The 18,624-nt window shown below is 35.2% G+C and overlaps 1 protein-coding gene across 1 annotated transcript; it reads left to right on the top strand.

Moving 5' to 3' along the window:
* The first annotated feature begins 355 nt into the window (after positions 1-355).
* LOC110615779 (aluminum-activated malate transporter 9) lies at positions 356-18,154 on the top strand. The gene is made up of 6 exons (XM_021757874.2): positions 356-964; positions 1,778-1,915; positions 2,017-2,286; positions 2,409-2,545; positions 2,639-2,785; positions 16,928-18,154. Exons 1-6 carry the CDS (start codon positions 595-597, stop codon positions 17,639-17,641), a joined length of 1,776 nt encoding a protein of 591 aa, XP_021613566.1. The 5' UTR covers positions 356-594; the 3' UTR covers positions 17,642-18,154.
* Positions 18,155-18,624: the final 470 nt, after the last annotated feature.

The raw sequence follows: 18,624 nt of genomic DNA, 5'->3' as shown, positions 1-18,624 counted from the left end.
ATAAATAAATATTTTAGATTATCTATTTTAAATTAAAATTATAAATATATTATTTTTATTATTAAATATCAAAAATGAAAATTTTACTTTATTTGATTTGATCGTGCAAGGCACTTAAAGGCAATTTGGAATTGCAAATGGGATTTGATATTTTGATTTGCCAACTCAAATCTGAGTTATTATAATAATAATACGAACTTATATATATATAAAAAAAAAAGCTTGTTTATGTAGCATCGCGTCATTCTCAACCACCATCAGCCACGTGGCAGCATCTTTAATGGTTTGATCTCTGTTCAATTACTATAACCTGACGACGTTCCAATATTAAACATGTCCGTATCCATAACACGCTGTCGTTTCATCAGCCAACTGGACCAACAGCCCCACTCTCCGACCCTCTCTCCTTCCAGTTCCACCTCTCTCGCTCTCTCTCTCCAGTCTGAGATTCAGTGCCTTATTATTTTATCAATTTTTCTTCAATTTTTAATTATTCTTTTCAGATTGGGCTTTCCTAGAATATTCGACTCCATCCTCTTGTGAAGGAGAAGAAGAAGAAGGAGAAGAAGAAGGAGGAGGAGTTGAAGCGTGGCCATGGCTGCGAAATTGGGTTCCTTCAGATACACTTTTGCAGAGAAGAGGGAGAGGTTGCTTTCTACGAAGGGTTACTCCGAGCTTGGCTTTCCCAATATTTATGAGGAAGAATATGCACCCAGAAATTGCTGTAGCTATCGCTTCTGTTGCGATAAGATTGTTGAATTTTGTAGAAGCGTGCAGGATGTTACCAAGAAGGCTTACGAGATGGGCAGGTCTGATCCCAGGAAGATTGTGTTCGCGATAAAGATAGGTTTATCTTTGATGCTCATTTCTTTACTGGTTTTCTTGAAAGAGCCAATCAAAGAACTTAGTCGGTACTCTGTGTGGGCTATTCTTACCGTTGTGGTTGTCTTTGAATTCAGTATAGGTAATTTCCTTTTTGAAATTTTGTTTTGATTCTTGATTTTCATATCAGGTTCATGGTTAAGTATACGTGTGTGAGTAATTGGTATTTTTCTTTTTTCTGGGTTTTTCCCTTTGTGGTTTCTCATTAATTGTAGCTGCTCATGCTATCCAATATCCAAATTATGGGGTGTTTACAATGATGAAGCTTGTTGACTGCTTGTAATTGTTTTTAATACAGTTGAGATTCATTTTATGCCCCCAATGGGAGACAATTGCAAAAGTGAAATGGCATGTTAATATGTGTGTTGTGTTTTTGGTTAAATTTGTTCCATTTCGGTTTTAGTTCCTAATGTTCATTTGTGGATTTTTGTTTGATTTCTCTGTTTATTGGTATGATGCCAAGCTTTCGAGAATTGCATTTTGGTGTGCGCAACACTAGAAGATGCTATGAGTTAGAATTAATTTCTACTGCATTATTCTTGGCAAGGTTGATAGTATATTTGGGATGTAATATGGAGGCATGATGTTATAATTTATGATATTCAGAAGAATAATTTGTACTAGAAACAATTCAAAATGTTTCCTTAAAAATTTTCAAATTTATTCTGTCAATATAGCTATTATATTTTTTGGAGCTTCAATAAATTTCCTATGTTTTGAATTCTAGTAAAGAGTTTGTAATCATTGCACTTAAACAAACCATCTTTCCCAAGCTTCTCTCATCTTATCTTGGTATTCTTTTGCGAAAGCCTTTTTTGAAGGCATGAAACAAAAGCAGAAACTGTGAGATTTTATTCTTTCTTTTTTGCTCAAACTCATTGTTCTGCTTTTTCAGGAGCTACTCTTAGCAAAGGCTTTAATCGTTTTCTTGGGACATTATCAGCAGGAGGCATTGCTCTGGCCATGGCAGAGTTGGCTCAATTAACTGGAAAGTGGGAAGAAGTTTTTATTATTCTTAGTATCTTCTTCGTAGGTGTGGGTTCACAATTATTGTTATAAATAACATATCCTGCTTTCTTTTGCCACATTATTGTTATATATTTTGCCTTTTCTGAGATGCTCTATGGTTCTTAGGGTTTTGTGCATCTTATGCAAAACTGTACCCGACACTGAAGCCTTACGAATATGGATTTCGAGTGTTCTTGTTGACGTATTGTATGGTCATGGTGTCTGGATATAGGACCAGGGAATTTATCCATACTGCAATTACACGGTTTCTGCTTATTGCACTGGGTGCTGGTGTCTGTTTGGTTATAAATATATGCATTTATCCTATATGGGCTGGTGAGGATTTGCACAACTTGGTGGTGAAGAACTTCATGAATGTAGCAACTTCTTTGGAAGGTTAATTTGCTATGTTGTCTCTTACTTACTATATCATATATATAATTGAATTTTGGAGTTAAAGGTGTGGTCATTTTATCTTCATTATTCAGGCTTGACTAATTGTATGAGGTTATATTCAGGATGTGTTAATGGATACCTGAATTGTGTTGAATATGAAAGGATCCCTTCAAAAATCCTTACTTATCAAGCCTCAGATGACCCACTTTACAGTGGCTACAGGTCGGCTGTAGAATCTACGAGCCAAGAAGATACACTGGTATTTGATTGCAACATGCTGCATATGAAATTGAATGCACAACGGATTTTACCATCTTTGTTAATTATTTATTTTTATTTTTTATGAATGAAGATGAGTTTTGCTATTTGGGAGCCACCTCATGGTCCTTATAAATCATTTTGCTACCCATGGAAGAATTATGTCAAAGTAAGCGGTGCACTAAGGCATTGTGCATTCATGGTCATGGCACTACATGGATGTATACTTTCTGAGATACAGGTATACAATTTTTTTCTCTTAACTTTAATTTTGAAGGAATTATTATAGAAGTTAGACAATTAATATTTATCCATATGCCTTTGTGATGCTTAATTATGCTTAACAACATGGCTAAATTAGTCCTTGCTATTATATTCCTTGTTATTTAAGCCTGATTGAATCAGATTTTACTATTATATTAATTTAAAGTATGAGATAATCAATCTTATCTTATTTATTACTTGTATACGTGGATCATACCTCTTAAGAAGTATGTTTTAATTGGTTGTTAGATGACTAATTCTAATACTATTGGTATTATCCCAGTCAATTACAAGTTTTAAATTGAATCTTAATTGGTTTATTTCATAACTTCCATTTGTATTAATTTGAAATTCTTTTGCTTGTCTAAATTTGGATACATACACATAGATAACCATATAGCAAAGTAAGGGGTGTTTGGTTTAGTTGTTGGATGCAGTTGATAGTTGATAGGCATCCAAATAGCTAAACCAAAGTGTTTGGTAAATATTTTAAAAACCAACTGATAGCAGATAGGCAACTGATACGAGACTTATCAGCTGCATTTTGGATTATTTCTACATTTAGAACTGTTTTCCACCAGCCGGTAGCGATTTTGATTTTATTTTTTATTTAGACTATACTATCCTTTTAAATTTTATTAGTTATAACATTTTAAATTAATTTTTTTACATCAATAAATTATTTAAAATTACAAGACACAATAATAAATTAAATACACTATAAATAATAGTTAAGATAGTTATACTATGCATTATTAAATGATAAAAAAAATTATGTACATGCATGAAAAATAATTATATTTTAAAATTATGTTTTTAAATATTTGTTTGTTGTATAATAAATTAATATTTTTATATTTGCTTCATTAATATAATAAATTGATATATGTCCTTATTAGTCATTTTACATACTAATAGTAACAGTTAGACATAATTTATCAAACACCTACAATATATTAGTTAGAATAAGTTATCAGCTGTAAATTACAAACTATCCGCTACTAGCTATCAGCTATCAACAACAGGTAAACCAAATAAGCTCTAAATATTCCATATTAATTATGACTTCGGTCATATCATATTCACATTAATTAAATTCCTGGTTTGATCTAGTGGCAAAAGATATATATTACTCGCTTGGTAGAATCAAATTTGAGTCTTCACTCCTCTATTTCTTTCTGAAAAAAAAAAAATTTTTTTAATCATGCTACTAGTTAGTAGCTTCTTAATTTTTTTTAAATACTTTTCATTTACATAAATGCATTATTTTTCATGATTGGAAATGAAGGCATTGGTATTATTATAGTAGAAATGTTCAAAATTATTCTTAAGGAAATTCAATAGTAACTCAGCAAGATACTATTAGTTCTCTCTCTCTCTCTCTCCCCCCCCCCCCCCACCTCTTTTTTTCAAATAGGTATTTCGTTTAATAAAAGGCTCCTGTTAGTAGGAAGGAAAAAACTTCTGCCTCTTTTCAATTTGCATTTTCTTTTTCTTTTCTCTCTTGATGTACTTGCTTTCTAGACAATATCACCTGATATGTATAGTACCATATGTATGCTCTGTGTTATGATCCCGAGTCACAGATTGCGTCACGTGGCGATTGATACAGATAGGGGTGAGCAGTATTCGGTTCAAACCGAAAAAACCGACCGAACCGAACTAATTTGAAAATTTGGTTCGGTTTTTTATATATTTCGGTTCGGTTCGGTTTTTAATTTCAAAAATTTTGGTTATTTTGGTTCGGTTCAGTTTTGATCAGAAAAAAACCGAAAAAACCGAACCGAACCGATTAGTAATAATAATATGTTTTTTCAATAGAGAAATTAAATCATATTAAAATTAAAATATTTTAATTAAATTTTAAAATATTAAAAATAAAGTGTAAAAAATAAAAAAATTATTAAAAATCGAAACCGATTAAACCGAACCGAATCGAACCGAATCAGACCGGTTCGGTTCGATTCGGGTTCTGATCAAAATCGGTTTGGTTCGGTTTTTATAAACTCTAAAATTTCGGTTTTCATTTTATTCGGTTCGGTTCGGTTTTGAACCGAACCGATCGAATGCTCACCCCTAGATACAGAAGTAGCTCTTAAAACTTTAGACTCACTAATAAGAGAAAGTCTTAAATATCAACGTGTTTATGATTAATTTGCTTATTTTATTCATGGTAAATTGACTTTATTCATAGTGAGGACTTATAGCAAGAGTCCTACTCAAATACTAAAAATTGAACATATCTACTCCTATGATAAGAGAAAAAAAAAATACTATGATAAGATAAAGATAAAGAATGCTATAGATGGCAAGAGTTCTTTAATATTTGGACTTTATTGAATAATGGATTTGGTCTTGAGAAAATAAAGAAAGAGAGGTTTTGCAAAAAAAAAGGGGCTTTTTGCCAAATTAGGGGTGGGAAAAGAATTATTTGTGAATTTGGGATTAGAGAAAAATTATTTGTTGATTTGGTGTTGGACTGCCAGGTGGCGAAAAGATTGTCTGGCGCCTATTTGACAGGTGCCAGAACTTGGCGCCATTCTAAATGGCGCCAGCCATTATTTGTTTTTTTTTTTTTTAAGAATGGCTGGCGCCACTCTAAGTGGCGCCAGGCCATTATTTATTTATTTTTTATTTTTTATTTATTAAAATATTATAATTATATTAATTAATTAATATATGAGTGTATGAATATTTAAAATTATAAAAATTAAATTTATTTTTATTGGACGGTTATTATGCAATCGTACATAATCATAGAATAATGTTAATCTCCTAATATTTTGGAGAGTTATAAAATATATTATTATATGATTTGATAACCGCCGAATTTCTATCACTCTAGGAGAGGTTAAACTCGAAGAAGTGAAATAGGTCTAAGGTTTCAGACACCCACTTCATTTAGCCGGTCCAGCATCTTCGGTCCTGACCCAGACAGACACGAGGGCAGATCGGGATGCCCACGAGTTCGGATCTAGTACGAGGAATCCAGCCTGATTTGAGGAAGGACAGCAGACCCCGTCAATTCGCAGCCCTGCCCGCATGCGCGCCAGGGGAATTAAATGGATCCTGACGCTAGATGTTACTAGCGGACAAAGGAAAAAGAATAAAGGGGAGGAAGCACCTTCCTCTCCATCTAAACTTACATGACTAATATAAACCCATTATTCTGGATTTCAAAATATCATGATTAAATATATAAAAGATTAATGGTACTATTTAATTACAGTATTATTATATTAATCTATTAAAAAATAATATAAAAAATTTATTATAATAAAAAATATAATATAAATAAAATTATTAAATTAACATTATATAAAAATAATATATTAATTAATTAATAAAATTATAATATTTTAATAATTAAAAAAATTAAATTATGGTTTGACCTCTTACAAATAAATAATAAAATAAAAAAATAAATAATAAAAAAAATAAATAATGGCCGGCACCGCTTAGAGTTGTGCTGTATCTTTATTTTTTTAATTATTAATATATTATAATAAAATATTTATATTATATTAATTTAATAATATTATATTTTTATAATAATAAATATTTTTTATAATTTTAATATATTAATATTTAATAAATTTTATTATTAATTTTTAAATAAAAAATTATTATAATATATAATTTCATAATTATAAAATTAATATTATACTGCAATTAGATATATAAAAATAATTCAATAATATTGTATATATTTATTTAATGATAAATTTTTTTATTATTTTAATAAATTAATACAGTAATACTGTTGTTAAATAGTATCAGTAATTTTTTAATCATATAATAATATTATTTTATAATTTTACAAATTATTAAAATTTTATAAAAAAATAAATAATAAATAATGGCCTGGCGCCATTTAGAGTGGCGCCAGGCCATTCTTAAAAAAAAAAAACAAATAATAGCTGGCGCCAGGTTATGGCGCCTGTCAAATAGGCGCCAGACAATCTTTTCGCCTGCCACCTGGCAGTCCAACACCAAATCCACATAATTTTTCTCTAACCCCAAATTCACAAATAATTCTTCTCCCACCCCTAATTTGGCAAAAAGCCCGAAGCTTTGATTATTCCCTCATGCTGATTGGAAATTTATAGGATTTACAAAGATCACAAAATAGGAAGATATATACAATAGGAATTCTTACAGATTTTAGGCTAATAATCATCCTAATTACAACATCAAATCAAGCATGTATTATGGCATGATATTGTTGACTTATTTGCTGATCCTAACTGATTCTAGGGATATGATTTGATTTGATTAGGATCCTTAATTATCTCTATAATTATTATTTGATTATTTGCTTCCTGTTTAGATATAATTTTTTGTGTATAAATAGTCATATAGACCAATTGTAAAGATTAAGAGTGAAATACAAGAATTCTCTAAATTTTCTCAAAATTCTTCATGGTATCAGATCTTTTTCTTGATTTTAGGATTCAAATTCAATTTTTTCCTCTTTAGGGTTTCAAAACCCTATATCTACCTTTTGTGGTACTAACCCATATAGGAGTCTTTCCTCTTCTCACGGCCGGCACTAGGACTGTCACCGGCCGATCGCCCAGCTCTGACGCTGAAAAAGCCCGCACGTGAGCGTGAACCATCGCGTCCCGGCGCGTGATCAATTGCCTGACACTGCTTCGCCGCTCCAATCACTCCGGCGACGATTCTGACCATCTTTTTGGGGCTTCCCGTGCAGCTACCCGGTCTTTTGGTGAATCGATTGGGCTCTCTTGTGTGTACAACCTTAGGTATCTCCTATTCTTTCACGGTTCATAAATCTTTACCATGGCAGAAGGTAAAAGGGGCTCGATTCCTAACTCTGATTACTCGTCCTTCGGTGCCACATCTAACTTTGTAAAGTCAGGTAATACTTCCTCTCTTAATAATGTTCCATGGATTATCGATTCTGGTGCGAATAGACACATGATAGGCTCTTCTAAAGGCTTTCTCAATTATTTTCCTTCTCTAACCAAAGATAGTGTCAGAATTACTGATGACTCTTTTACTCCCATATCCGGAACAGGTTCTGTTATTTGTACATCCAACATTAAATTCTCATCTGTCCTTCATGTTCCCTACTTTCCTATTAACCTTTTATCTGTCAGTGCTATCACCAATGCCCTTAATTGTAAAATTGAATTTTTTCCTGATCATTGTGTTATTCAGGATCTTCGCATAGAAAAGAGGATTGGCAATAGTAGGCTACATGATGGCTTATATATGGAGGGTGATCCAGGTTCTTCGATATCTCAAGCCTGTTTTGGAGAAAATAAGGATGTCAATCAGGAAATAATACAGTGGCACAGACAGTTAGAGCATCCATCATTTTTTGCCTTAGAAAAACTTTATCTTAATTTGTGTGCTAGAACTCAATTTGATTCTCTATTTTGTGATGCTTTTGAGTATGCTAAATACACTAGAACATCCTATCCTTTGAGTCATAATAAAAGTCAAATTCTTTTCGCGACTATTCACTTTGATGTTTGGGGGCTTACTCAAACTGTCTCCTTGTCTGGTATTGATGGTTTGTCACCTTTATTAATTGTTACACTCGAATGACTTGGGTCTATTTGATTAAAGTTAAAAGTGATGTCTTTTCTTGTTTTCAATCCTTTTATAAGATGGTTTGTACTCAATTTGATACTAAGGTGAAAATTTTGAAAACTGACAATGGAAGAGAATACATGGATAATAGCTTTTCTGCTTATTTGGAGAGTAATGGGATAGTACACCAGACTAGTTATCCTTATACTAGTACTCAAAATGGCGCTGCTGAGAGGAAAAATAGGCATCTATTGGAGGTAGCTCGATCTCTTATGTTCACCATGAATCTACCCAAAGCATATTAGAGAGATGCAATCCTTGCATCTGCTTATCTTATCAATAGAATGCCTCTCAAGACCCTTGACTTTATGAGTCATTTGGCGGTTCTACAAGAGAAGAATTCATACGTTGTTCTACCAAAAGTATTTGGATGTATTTGCTTTGTCCATACTAGGACGGCAGGGAAATTGGATCCCAAGACCCTTAAATGTGTGTTTGTTGGGTATTCTCCAACACATAAGGGATACAAGTGTTATCATCCTCCCTCTAGGCAATACTTAGTCAGTATGGATGTTACCTTCTGAGAAACTGAACCCTACTTCAGTACCACCCACTCACCTCTTCAGAGGGAGAATTATGAACAAGAAGAGGTGATCTCGAATTTTGTGATTCTGAATGATATGGTTCAACTAGAAAGTTTGAGTTCTAGTAGACGGGGAGATGTTCAATCAGAGAAAGAGAATTGGTCGTTTGGACAAGCCAGATTTGAGCAGGTATTCGAGGAGAGACAAGGCAGAAGAAGCCACTATGCAGTCTACTCAGAGTCAAGAATCTTCTTCTCGTGAGTTACGCATTCAAGAATCTTCTTTTGGTGAGTTACCCACAACTATTAAATGCTCTAATGACTTAGATAAACTTATTACATAAAGAAAAGGGGTCAGATCTTGTACTAAACACCCTATCTCTAACTTTGTTTCTTATGAAAACTTGTCTCCTTCCTATAGAGCCTTTGCCTTGTCTATTTCCTCTGTGTCTTCCACAGGATTGGAAAAAAGCTCTTGCAGATCCTAAATGGAAGGAAGCAATGATTGAAGAGATGAAAGTATTGGCTAAAAATGAGATCCGGGAGCTTGTCACTCTCTCATCTGGGAAGAAACTCGTTGGTTGTAAATGGGTGTTCACAGTGAGACACAAAGATGATGGCACAATTGAACGGTTTAAGGCCAGATTGGTTGCTAAATGATTCACCCAAACCTATGGAGCGGATTACCAAGAGACATTTGCCCCAGTTGCAAAAATGAACTCAATCAGAATTCTGTTATCCTGCACAACCAACTTGGACTGGGACTTGCAACAGTTTGATGTGAAGAATGTTTTCCTCTATGGAGATTTAGAAAAAGAAGTGTTCATGGAAATTTCTCCTGGGCTCGCTGATGAGAAGACACAAGAAAAGGTGTGCAGATTAAAAAAGGCTTTGTATGGGCTAAAACAATCTCCCAGAGCTTGGTTTAACAGGTTTAGCAGAGTCATGATGTCCTTTGGTTACCAACAAAGCAATGCTGATCACACTCTGTTTATCAAACATCACAAGGGTAAGATCACCCTTCTTATTGTTTATGTTGATGATATAGTGGTGACAGGCAATGACAAAAAGGAAATGGCTCAACTAAAGAGGTTGTTGGCTCATGAATTTGAAATCAAAGGTCTAGGAAAATTGCAATATTTCCTAGGTATTGAGGTGGCTAGATCAGAAAAAAGAATTTTCATCTCCCAAAGAAAGTACATTCTGGATCTTTTGGAAGAAACTGGTATGATAGGGTGTAAACCAGCAGAATCTCCCATTGAAAGTAATCACAAGCGGGAAGCATGAATTGGTGAGTCCATGGATATTGGAAGATACCAGAGATTGGTAGGAAGGTTGATTTATCTCTCACACACTCAACTGGATATAGCCTATACTGTTAGCTTAGTCGGCCAATTCATGCATGACCCTCGCGAGACTCATATGCAGGCTGTACTTCGCATCTTAAGATACCTAAAGTCTGCGCCAGGGAAAGGGCTTCTTTACTCCAAACATGGTCATCTCCGAGTTGAAGCTTTTACAGATGCAGATTGGGCAGGAACTCTCGATGACAGGAGATCCACCTCTGGCTACTGCACAATTGTGGGAGGGAACCTTGTCACCTGGAGGAGCAAAAAACAAAGTGTTGTTGTTCGGTCAAGTGCTGAAGCAGAATACAGAGCAATGGCTCAAGGTGTGTGTGAACTCTTATGGTTACAGAAGTTATTGGAGGAGTTGAGGTTGCTCGAGAGAGACAAGATAACTTTGTATTGTGACAATAAAGCTGCTATAAGTATAGCACAAAATCCAGTCTAACATGACCGGACGAAGCACATTGAAATTCATCGGCACTTCATTAAAGAAAAATTAACAGACGGTGTCTTGAGCTTAATTCATGTGACTTCAACTGGGCAACTTGCGGATGTGTTTACTAAAGAGTTCAACAACAAGATCTACTATAATTTGATTTGCAAGTTGGGCATGTGCGACATCTTTGCACCATCTTGAGGGGGAGTGTTGACTTATTTGCTGATCCTAACTGATTTTAGGAATATGATTTGATTTGATTTGATTTGATTATGGTAGCTTTATTGTCACAGTACAAGAGCAGTTTGTCCCTTCGATATTTGCAACTATAACAATTCACAAACACTTTGTGCCATCGCTCTATATTCCGCTTCGATACTTGATCGAGCAACAACACTTTGCTTCTTGTTTCTCCAAGTGACAAAGTTGCTTCTCACAAGTGTGCCTAGTTGACCTTCTATCATCAAGGGATCCAGCCCAATCTGCATTTGTAAATGCGTTTATTCAGAGATGGTCATGTTTGGAGAATAGATCTTTTTCAGGGGCAGACTTCAAGTATCGCAAAATGCGAAAGACAGTTTGCATGTAGGGTTCACGAGGATCATGCATAAATTGGCTGACTAGGCTGACTGTATATGTCATGTCTGGTCGAGTATGTGAGAGATAAATTAATCTACCTATCAATCTCTGATATCTACTAATATCTATTGGTTCACCAGTTCCTGGTTGCAACTTGTGATTGCTCTCAATAGGAGTTTCTGCTGATTTGCAACCTAACGTACCGGTTTCTTCCAATAGATTCATAATATATTTTCTCTGAGAGATAAAAATTCCCTTTTTTGATCTATCAACCTCAATTTCGAGGAAATATTAAAGTTTTTCTAAATTTTTAATTTCAAATTTCTGAGCCAGAAGTTTATTTAATTGAGCCATTTCTTATTTTACGAATCGAGAATCGAATTGTAAGATTCGCTAAGACTTCCAAAAGTCAATTAAAAATTTTATATGTTCTAAATATAAGTAAAAAAATATATCATAATGATATATTTTGATAAATATAGAATTATTATTTATTTAATTAGAAATATTCTTCATAATATAATAATATGTATGAATTATCTCCTGTCATTATTATGTCATCAACATAAATTATGAGAAGAGTAATTCTACCCTATGATATCTGACAAATAGGGTATGATCAATATTGTTCTTGTTGAATCCCACATCGGTTCTGGAAAGGGGTAATGTGCCCCTTATATAGGCTATAGGCACTCCTCCCTCTTGAGCTAGCTTTCGGGGTGAGTTAGGCCTGGCCCAAATTTAACATGGTATTAGAGCCTCCCCATCCGATGTTGGGCGCCCCATAAATGTGCCACGCACCAGTAAAAATTCTGGGCGTGAGGGGGTGTGTTGAATCCCACATCGGTTGTGGAAAGGGGTAATGTGCCCCTTATATGGGCTATAGGCACTCCTCCCTCTTGAGCTAGCTTTTGGGGTGAGTTAGGCCTGAGCCAAATTTAACAGTTCTATTGATAGCCAAAGGAGATCATAACTCTGCTGAATCGGTCAAACCAAGGTTTGGGCGACTTATTTCAATTCATACAATGCCTTCTTTAGCCTGCACACCTTTTCTGGGGTTTTTTCATCAGCAAATTTAGGAGGGATGTCCATGTATACTTCATCCTCTAAATTTCTATAGAAGAATGTATTTTTCACATCAAATTGTTGCAGATCTCAGTTAAGATTGGCAGCACAAGATAACGACACTCTTATTGAGTTCATTTTGGCAACAGGGGCAAATGTCTCCCGGTAGTCTACTCTATAGGTTTGAGTGTATCCCCTAACAACAAGTTTGACCTTGAATTTTCAATCGACCTATATGCTTTGTGTTTTACAATAAACACCCATTTACATCCAACGAGTTTCTTCCATGTGGATGAGGGATTAGTTCTCATGTCTCATTTTTTGCCAAGGGTTTTATCTCTTCAACTATTGCTTCATTTCAATCCTGTGAAATAGACACAGAAGACATGGACAAAGCAAAAGTTCTATAGGAGGGAGACTAGGAATCATAGGAGACAGTTAAAATAGAATGTTTTGTGCAAGCTCTAACACCTTTTCTTTGAGCAATTGGTATATCTAAATCATTGGATTCAAGGTTTGAAAGTAACTCACCGAAGGGGGCAGAAGATGGAGATTCTTGGCATTGAGTAGGCTGCACAATAATTTCTTCCGCCTTGTCTCTCTTAGAATATCTCTTTAAGTCTGGCCTATCCAAACACTCAGGTGCATCATGTGGATCAGAATTCTTTCCCTAACCATTAGAACTCTCCTTCGTTAGAACTCTCCCCCTGAGTAAGGTCATCCAAGGTCACCGATTTAGGTATCATTACTTTTTCATTTCATGATTCTCTCCCTGAAGAGGTGATGGGGTGGCATTGAATTAAAGTTCAGTTTCTCGAAAGGTAACATCTACAGTGACAAGATTTTCTAGAGGGAAGATGATAACATTTATAACATTTTTTAGTAAGAGAATGTCCAATAAACACACATTTAAGAGCTTTTGGATCAAGTTTCTCAGCGGTTCTAGTATGAACAAAACACACACAGCCAAACACTTTGGGAGGAACAATATAAGTAGTATCCCCATGTAAAACCTCTAAAGGACTTTTAAAGTCAAGAGTTTTAAGCGGCATTCTATAATGAGATAAGCAACAACAAGAACTGCATCCCTCCAATATACTTTTGGAAGGTTTATAGTGAACAAAAGGGATCAAGCTACCTTTAACAGGTGCCTATTCTTTCTTTCAGCAACATCATTTTGAGCACTAGTATAAGATCAAGTGATTCGATGTATCATCCCATGTGACTCCAAGTAGAAAATCTATGATCCATATACTCGGTTCTATTATCAGTTCTCAAAATTTTAATCTTAGCATCAAACTGAATGCAAATACAATGTTAGGAAAGAATTCAATTTTACAGTTAAGAGTCTTGGTAAGAGAACTGATAGATAAAAGTTTAACAGGAAATTGAGGAACATAAAAAACCGAAGAAAGCTTAATATGGGAAGCACAAATAATAGTACCTATCTCAGATATAGGGCTAAGAGAGCCATTGGCTATTTGAACACTTTCTTGGTTTGAACATGGAGAGTAATTAATAAAGTCCTTAGACAAGCCTGTCATGTGTCTATTTGCACTAGAATCAATAATTCATAAAGCAAGTTAACAAGTGAGAGCATTACCTGACTTCACAAAGTTAGACGATGCACCAAAAGATGAGTCAAGGTGAGATAGTAGTGCTTGAGACTCAAAATTTCATGAGAGGAAAGGATCTTGGTGGAGGAGCTTGTTGCCTCCTTGGATGCCTCCTCAACTGCTCTGACAAATTAGCTTGAGGCTTTGTATTGCTCCGTTTTTTCCCTACGACCCTTTGTATTGTGCCTATGCAACTTTCAACAAGTCTCTTTTGTGTGCCTTAGCTTCCCACAATAAGTGGCCTTTGGCAGATATGAATGAACCATCCCAGCTTTTTTGACAGGTGCATTGTAGAGCATGGCACCTCTTCTGCTTTCTTCCTACTGAACATGGACATGATCTTGTTCAAGAGAGGGAGTACTTAAACCCTAATAGGGTCATATTCAATATTCAAGCCAGCTAGGAAGTCAAATACACACTCCTTATCAATTAGTTTCTGAAACTTGACTGCATCCCTAATACAACCTGTTTGGGAGGGTTGATAATAATTAAGTTCCTGTCACAATCCACATAGTTCGGAATAGTATTGACTTTGAGAGACCGACATCTCTTCTTGTTTGGTACTGCAAATTTTATTACGGATGTCAAAGATCTAGGCATTATTACCTATTTTGGAATATGTTAATGAGAGTACTCTCCATACCTTAGTAGCAGTATCCAATAACAAATAGGACTTGGAAATTTGGGGTTGCATAGAATTGAGAAGCCAAGTCATGACAGGGGAATTGTCAGAATCCCATTGATCAAAGGCTGGATCAATTATATTTGGTTGTTTTTTTATCATATAACCCTGCAAGCCTCTAGCCTTGATGAATAATAAACAAGATTGTTTTGCAGTGACGGGTTATTAAAATTGGGAGTAAAGGTCGTTTTATCTTCTGCCATGGGAGAAATAAGTAATGCAACAATAAAATAGGCAAAAGGAAACTCAACCAATATTTGATCAAGAGAAAAAGTTGCCCAAACCACACCACCACTCGACAGGGCAAGAAATAGCATGAATAGGCTGGAAATAGATGGCCAGAGGCAAAAACGACGACTGGACGTCGAAATCCTCACCGGAAACAGTGCCACGCATTGGGAGAAGGTGAGGCGTGAGGGTCACCGGAGATTGGCGGATGGCCGGCAACACTGCTGCGGCTCTGATGGGAGGAGCGGTGATGAAAGGAAATTGGTCTAAATTGGTGAGTATCAAATTTAGTTGCCTAGGGTTTTGAAAGTTCAAAAATGAATTAGAACCCTAAATCAGGCATTAGCTCTAATACCATGAAAAACTTTAGGAGGAATTTTTTGTGTTTATTCCAATTGAATTGACCTTTATAAAGTCTAAGTATTTATACACAAAGAATCAATCTAATTAAGAATATTTACAACACACCTAATTAGGAATATCTACAATAATGATAGGAAATAATATTCCTCTAATCAAGCATAATTAGAGTTTCAAAAATCTGCCCAAATAGTAATTGAATCCCCTATTTGGGGATCCTTACGTTGGTCAACAGCTGCTTTGCAGCCTGATGTTGTAGGTATTTATTATAGTCTACCCTAGTCAAGGTAATGGAAGTGGTGATCTTTTGCATCAGGTGATGGTAGGAGCACATCCCCCTGGGTCTGAACCATATGAGTTGTGGGTTGGTTATGTTGATTATTTCGTGGTGGGCACCATGTAATGCCTAACAAATGTCTCAAGTATGGCCACTTTTGTCAGAATAAGTGTAATGACACTTAGTGCCCTTTTCTTTCCCCTTCTGGGTACCACCCTGCCCTTGTTGATTCTCTGCCTGCATAGCTAACGTTGAAGTTTCAATTTCATTGCTAACATTAGAATCAAAGAAATGTGCAATAACTTGGCAGAGATGACTTCCAGTGAGGGAATAGTCGAACTTGTCAAGATCTGATCCCTGACAGACCCAAATTCAGACTGAAGTCTTATCAACGCCAAGACCATGAAGAACTTATCACGTTGCTGTTCATGTGTATTGATCGTTAGAGAATAGCATGAGAGAATTGAACTCATGTTTTAGTGTTACAATACCCAAAGTAACTTGCCTTATCTCGGTTATTTTGTTGGAGATGGACAATATCTGAGTGATTGCATATCAGTCAAATATTGACATACTTGATTTATGGAATTGGAAATACCATGTCCAATACCATATTGGATTGTCCAAGGGTGGAACTAGATTTAAATTAGGAGGAGCCAGTGTGAAGTTGAGAATGACAGAGGATGAGATTGAGATGACCATTTTTTTAAGGGGATGGGGGGTGAGGAGGAGAAATGTTGGGTCACACTACGTAATACACTTCTGAACAACTTAAGTTTCCAGTTTCATCTTGGTTCTGCCCTAGGGTTTACTTTTCTTGATACATTAAAGCATTACGTGTTTAGGTACGATGCCTCTTCAGGGATTGTTCTCCATGAAAATTATCTTCAGTAGACATAGCAGTTGGGTCAAGTTGCCCAACAACTGGTGTATCCGTTGGATTTCTTCAAACTTTGAAGGTCCCATTTATGAAATTATCTTATAACTTTGCTGGATTTTTCCATCTATATCAACAGATGAAGTTCCTAAACTTACAAGTGGTACATTCCAGTTCAATAATTTACTTGTTTCAATTTTCGTGAGTGAATTTCAATGTAGCTTGCTCATTTTTAAAATATAAATATCTAGCCATCTTTAGTACCGTTGTCTAATCCTTTCACAGTAATATGGAATAAACTATTTAAATGTGAATTTCATATACTGATCCAGCTATTCTTGTTTTCTTCGTCAATTGAGGCTCTGACCATATGTTCAATTTATATTGTGTCATGTCTCTGTATCTATGAGGGATATACCTGTTGTCATTTGATATTATTAGGTTTAGGTTGCCTAATTCCACTATATTTTATATAGTACTAATTTTTCAAGTTTTTGATGTGTAGGCTCCTGCTGAGAGAAGACAAGTCTTTTGTCAGGAGTTGCAAAGGGTAGGATCTCAAGGGGCTAAAGTGCTGCGTGAACTTGGGAACAAAGTAAAAAAGATGGAGAAACTGGGTTCAGTAGACATTCTTTATGAGGTGCATGAGGCTGCGGAAGAATTGCAAAACAAAGTGGACAGGAGATCTTATCTTCTTGTCAATTCAGAGAGCTGGGAAATTGGAAATCCAGCAAAGGAGCGGGGTGAGCCCCAAGATTCGCTGAACTTTGATGATGATGTGAGTATGAATAGAGTCCTGCAACACAAATCCCATAGTGAAGCTGTTCTGAATCTCAGATCATTGACCATACCAAAAAGTTGGGATGGTCAGAAACCACCCATCAAGGATTTAAAGCTCCCCATGCCTGCAGCTCCCGGTCTTTCCTCTGAGTCCATGTTTAAGAAACAGATATCCTGGCCTGCGCGTATTTCATTTACATCTGATGCACTGCTACAGGTGGAAGAATCAAAAACTTACGAAAGTGCAAGTGCTTTGAGTTTGGCTACATTTACGTCACTTTTGATCGAGTTTGTTGCAAGGTTGCAAAATCTTGTGGACGCATTTGAGGAATTAAGTGAGAAAGCTAATTTTAAAGAACCAGATGAGCTAGTATCCACAGGAGTGGCAGAGCCTACGGGTTGCTGCACCAGATTGCTCAGAAGTATGTTCTGGAATTAATTTAAGCTTTAACATAGTTAAAGATCTTGAGGGGCAGAATTTTTTGAGAAGGATCATTACTGGTAGTCTGGATCGCAGTTCAGTCTCACTCATATGGAGTTTGTATATTCTATTTTCTGAAATACAATAAATACTCAGTTTTGACGCTGGCTTGGGATCAAGTCACAGGAACAAAGGAAAATTTTGGCGCAGCCACTGAAGGTGTTGGATAATCTATTCTTAGGAGTTGGGAGTTAATATGGATTGGTAGTAGCTTGCAGTTGATGAATTTACAGTGCAACTGCAAAATGAGAATGTAGCAGGCTGGGTAGAAGATGCTCCATGGACAAAGATGATGCATATTCATGGGACCTGCGTATGAATTTAGGAGCAACAGTTTTGATGTCTAAATATAAATTTATTTTAAGATATTTGTCCCTCTCTTTCTCTTGTCAAGATGCTTTTATGCCTGCAACTGTAAGTATGTGAATTAACTCTGTTCTAATGGAGAGAACCTTCCCTAATTGCTATGAATTGTTTCTGCTTCAAAGTTATTGACTGTTGACAGTAACTGAAGGGTTAAAATGCCTGTGAAGCTTAAGTAGATCCTGTTAACATAGGCATAAGAAACTTGTTAACTGAGGGTATTTGAAGAACTTTCACATACAAATAATATAAAATAGACATTTTATATATATGCGGAGGGTTATACCTATGGAAGCCATTTTTCAATATCTTTTATAAATTTAGGAGAAAGACCTAAGTCCAGTTATATTCAATTAATTACACATAATAAATATTTGTGGGTTTTATTTATTTACTATTTAACTATTTTATACTCTTTAATTACACGAGTTATTGATATATAAAAATAAAAATTAATCGTGGATTTTAATTATATAATTATTTATTTTATTAATAAAAAATAAAAAATAAATTTTTATGATTAAAATGTGTACATTACCTCAGTCAAAGTAACTTTACAAAGTTATTAAATTTTTTAA

This window comes from Manihot esculenta, chromosome 5, assembly GCF_001659605.2.
Source record: "Manihot esculenta cultivar AM560-2 chromosome 5, M.esculenta_v8, whole genome shotgun sequence".
Lineage (NCBI taxonomy): Eukaryota > Viridiplantae > Streptophyta > Magnoliopsida > Malpighiales > Euphorbiaceae > Manihot > Manihot esculenta.
This window is presented reverse-complemented; position numbering and strand designations above follow the sequence as displayed.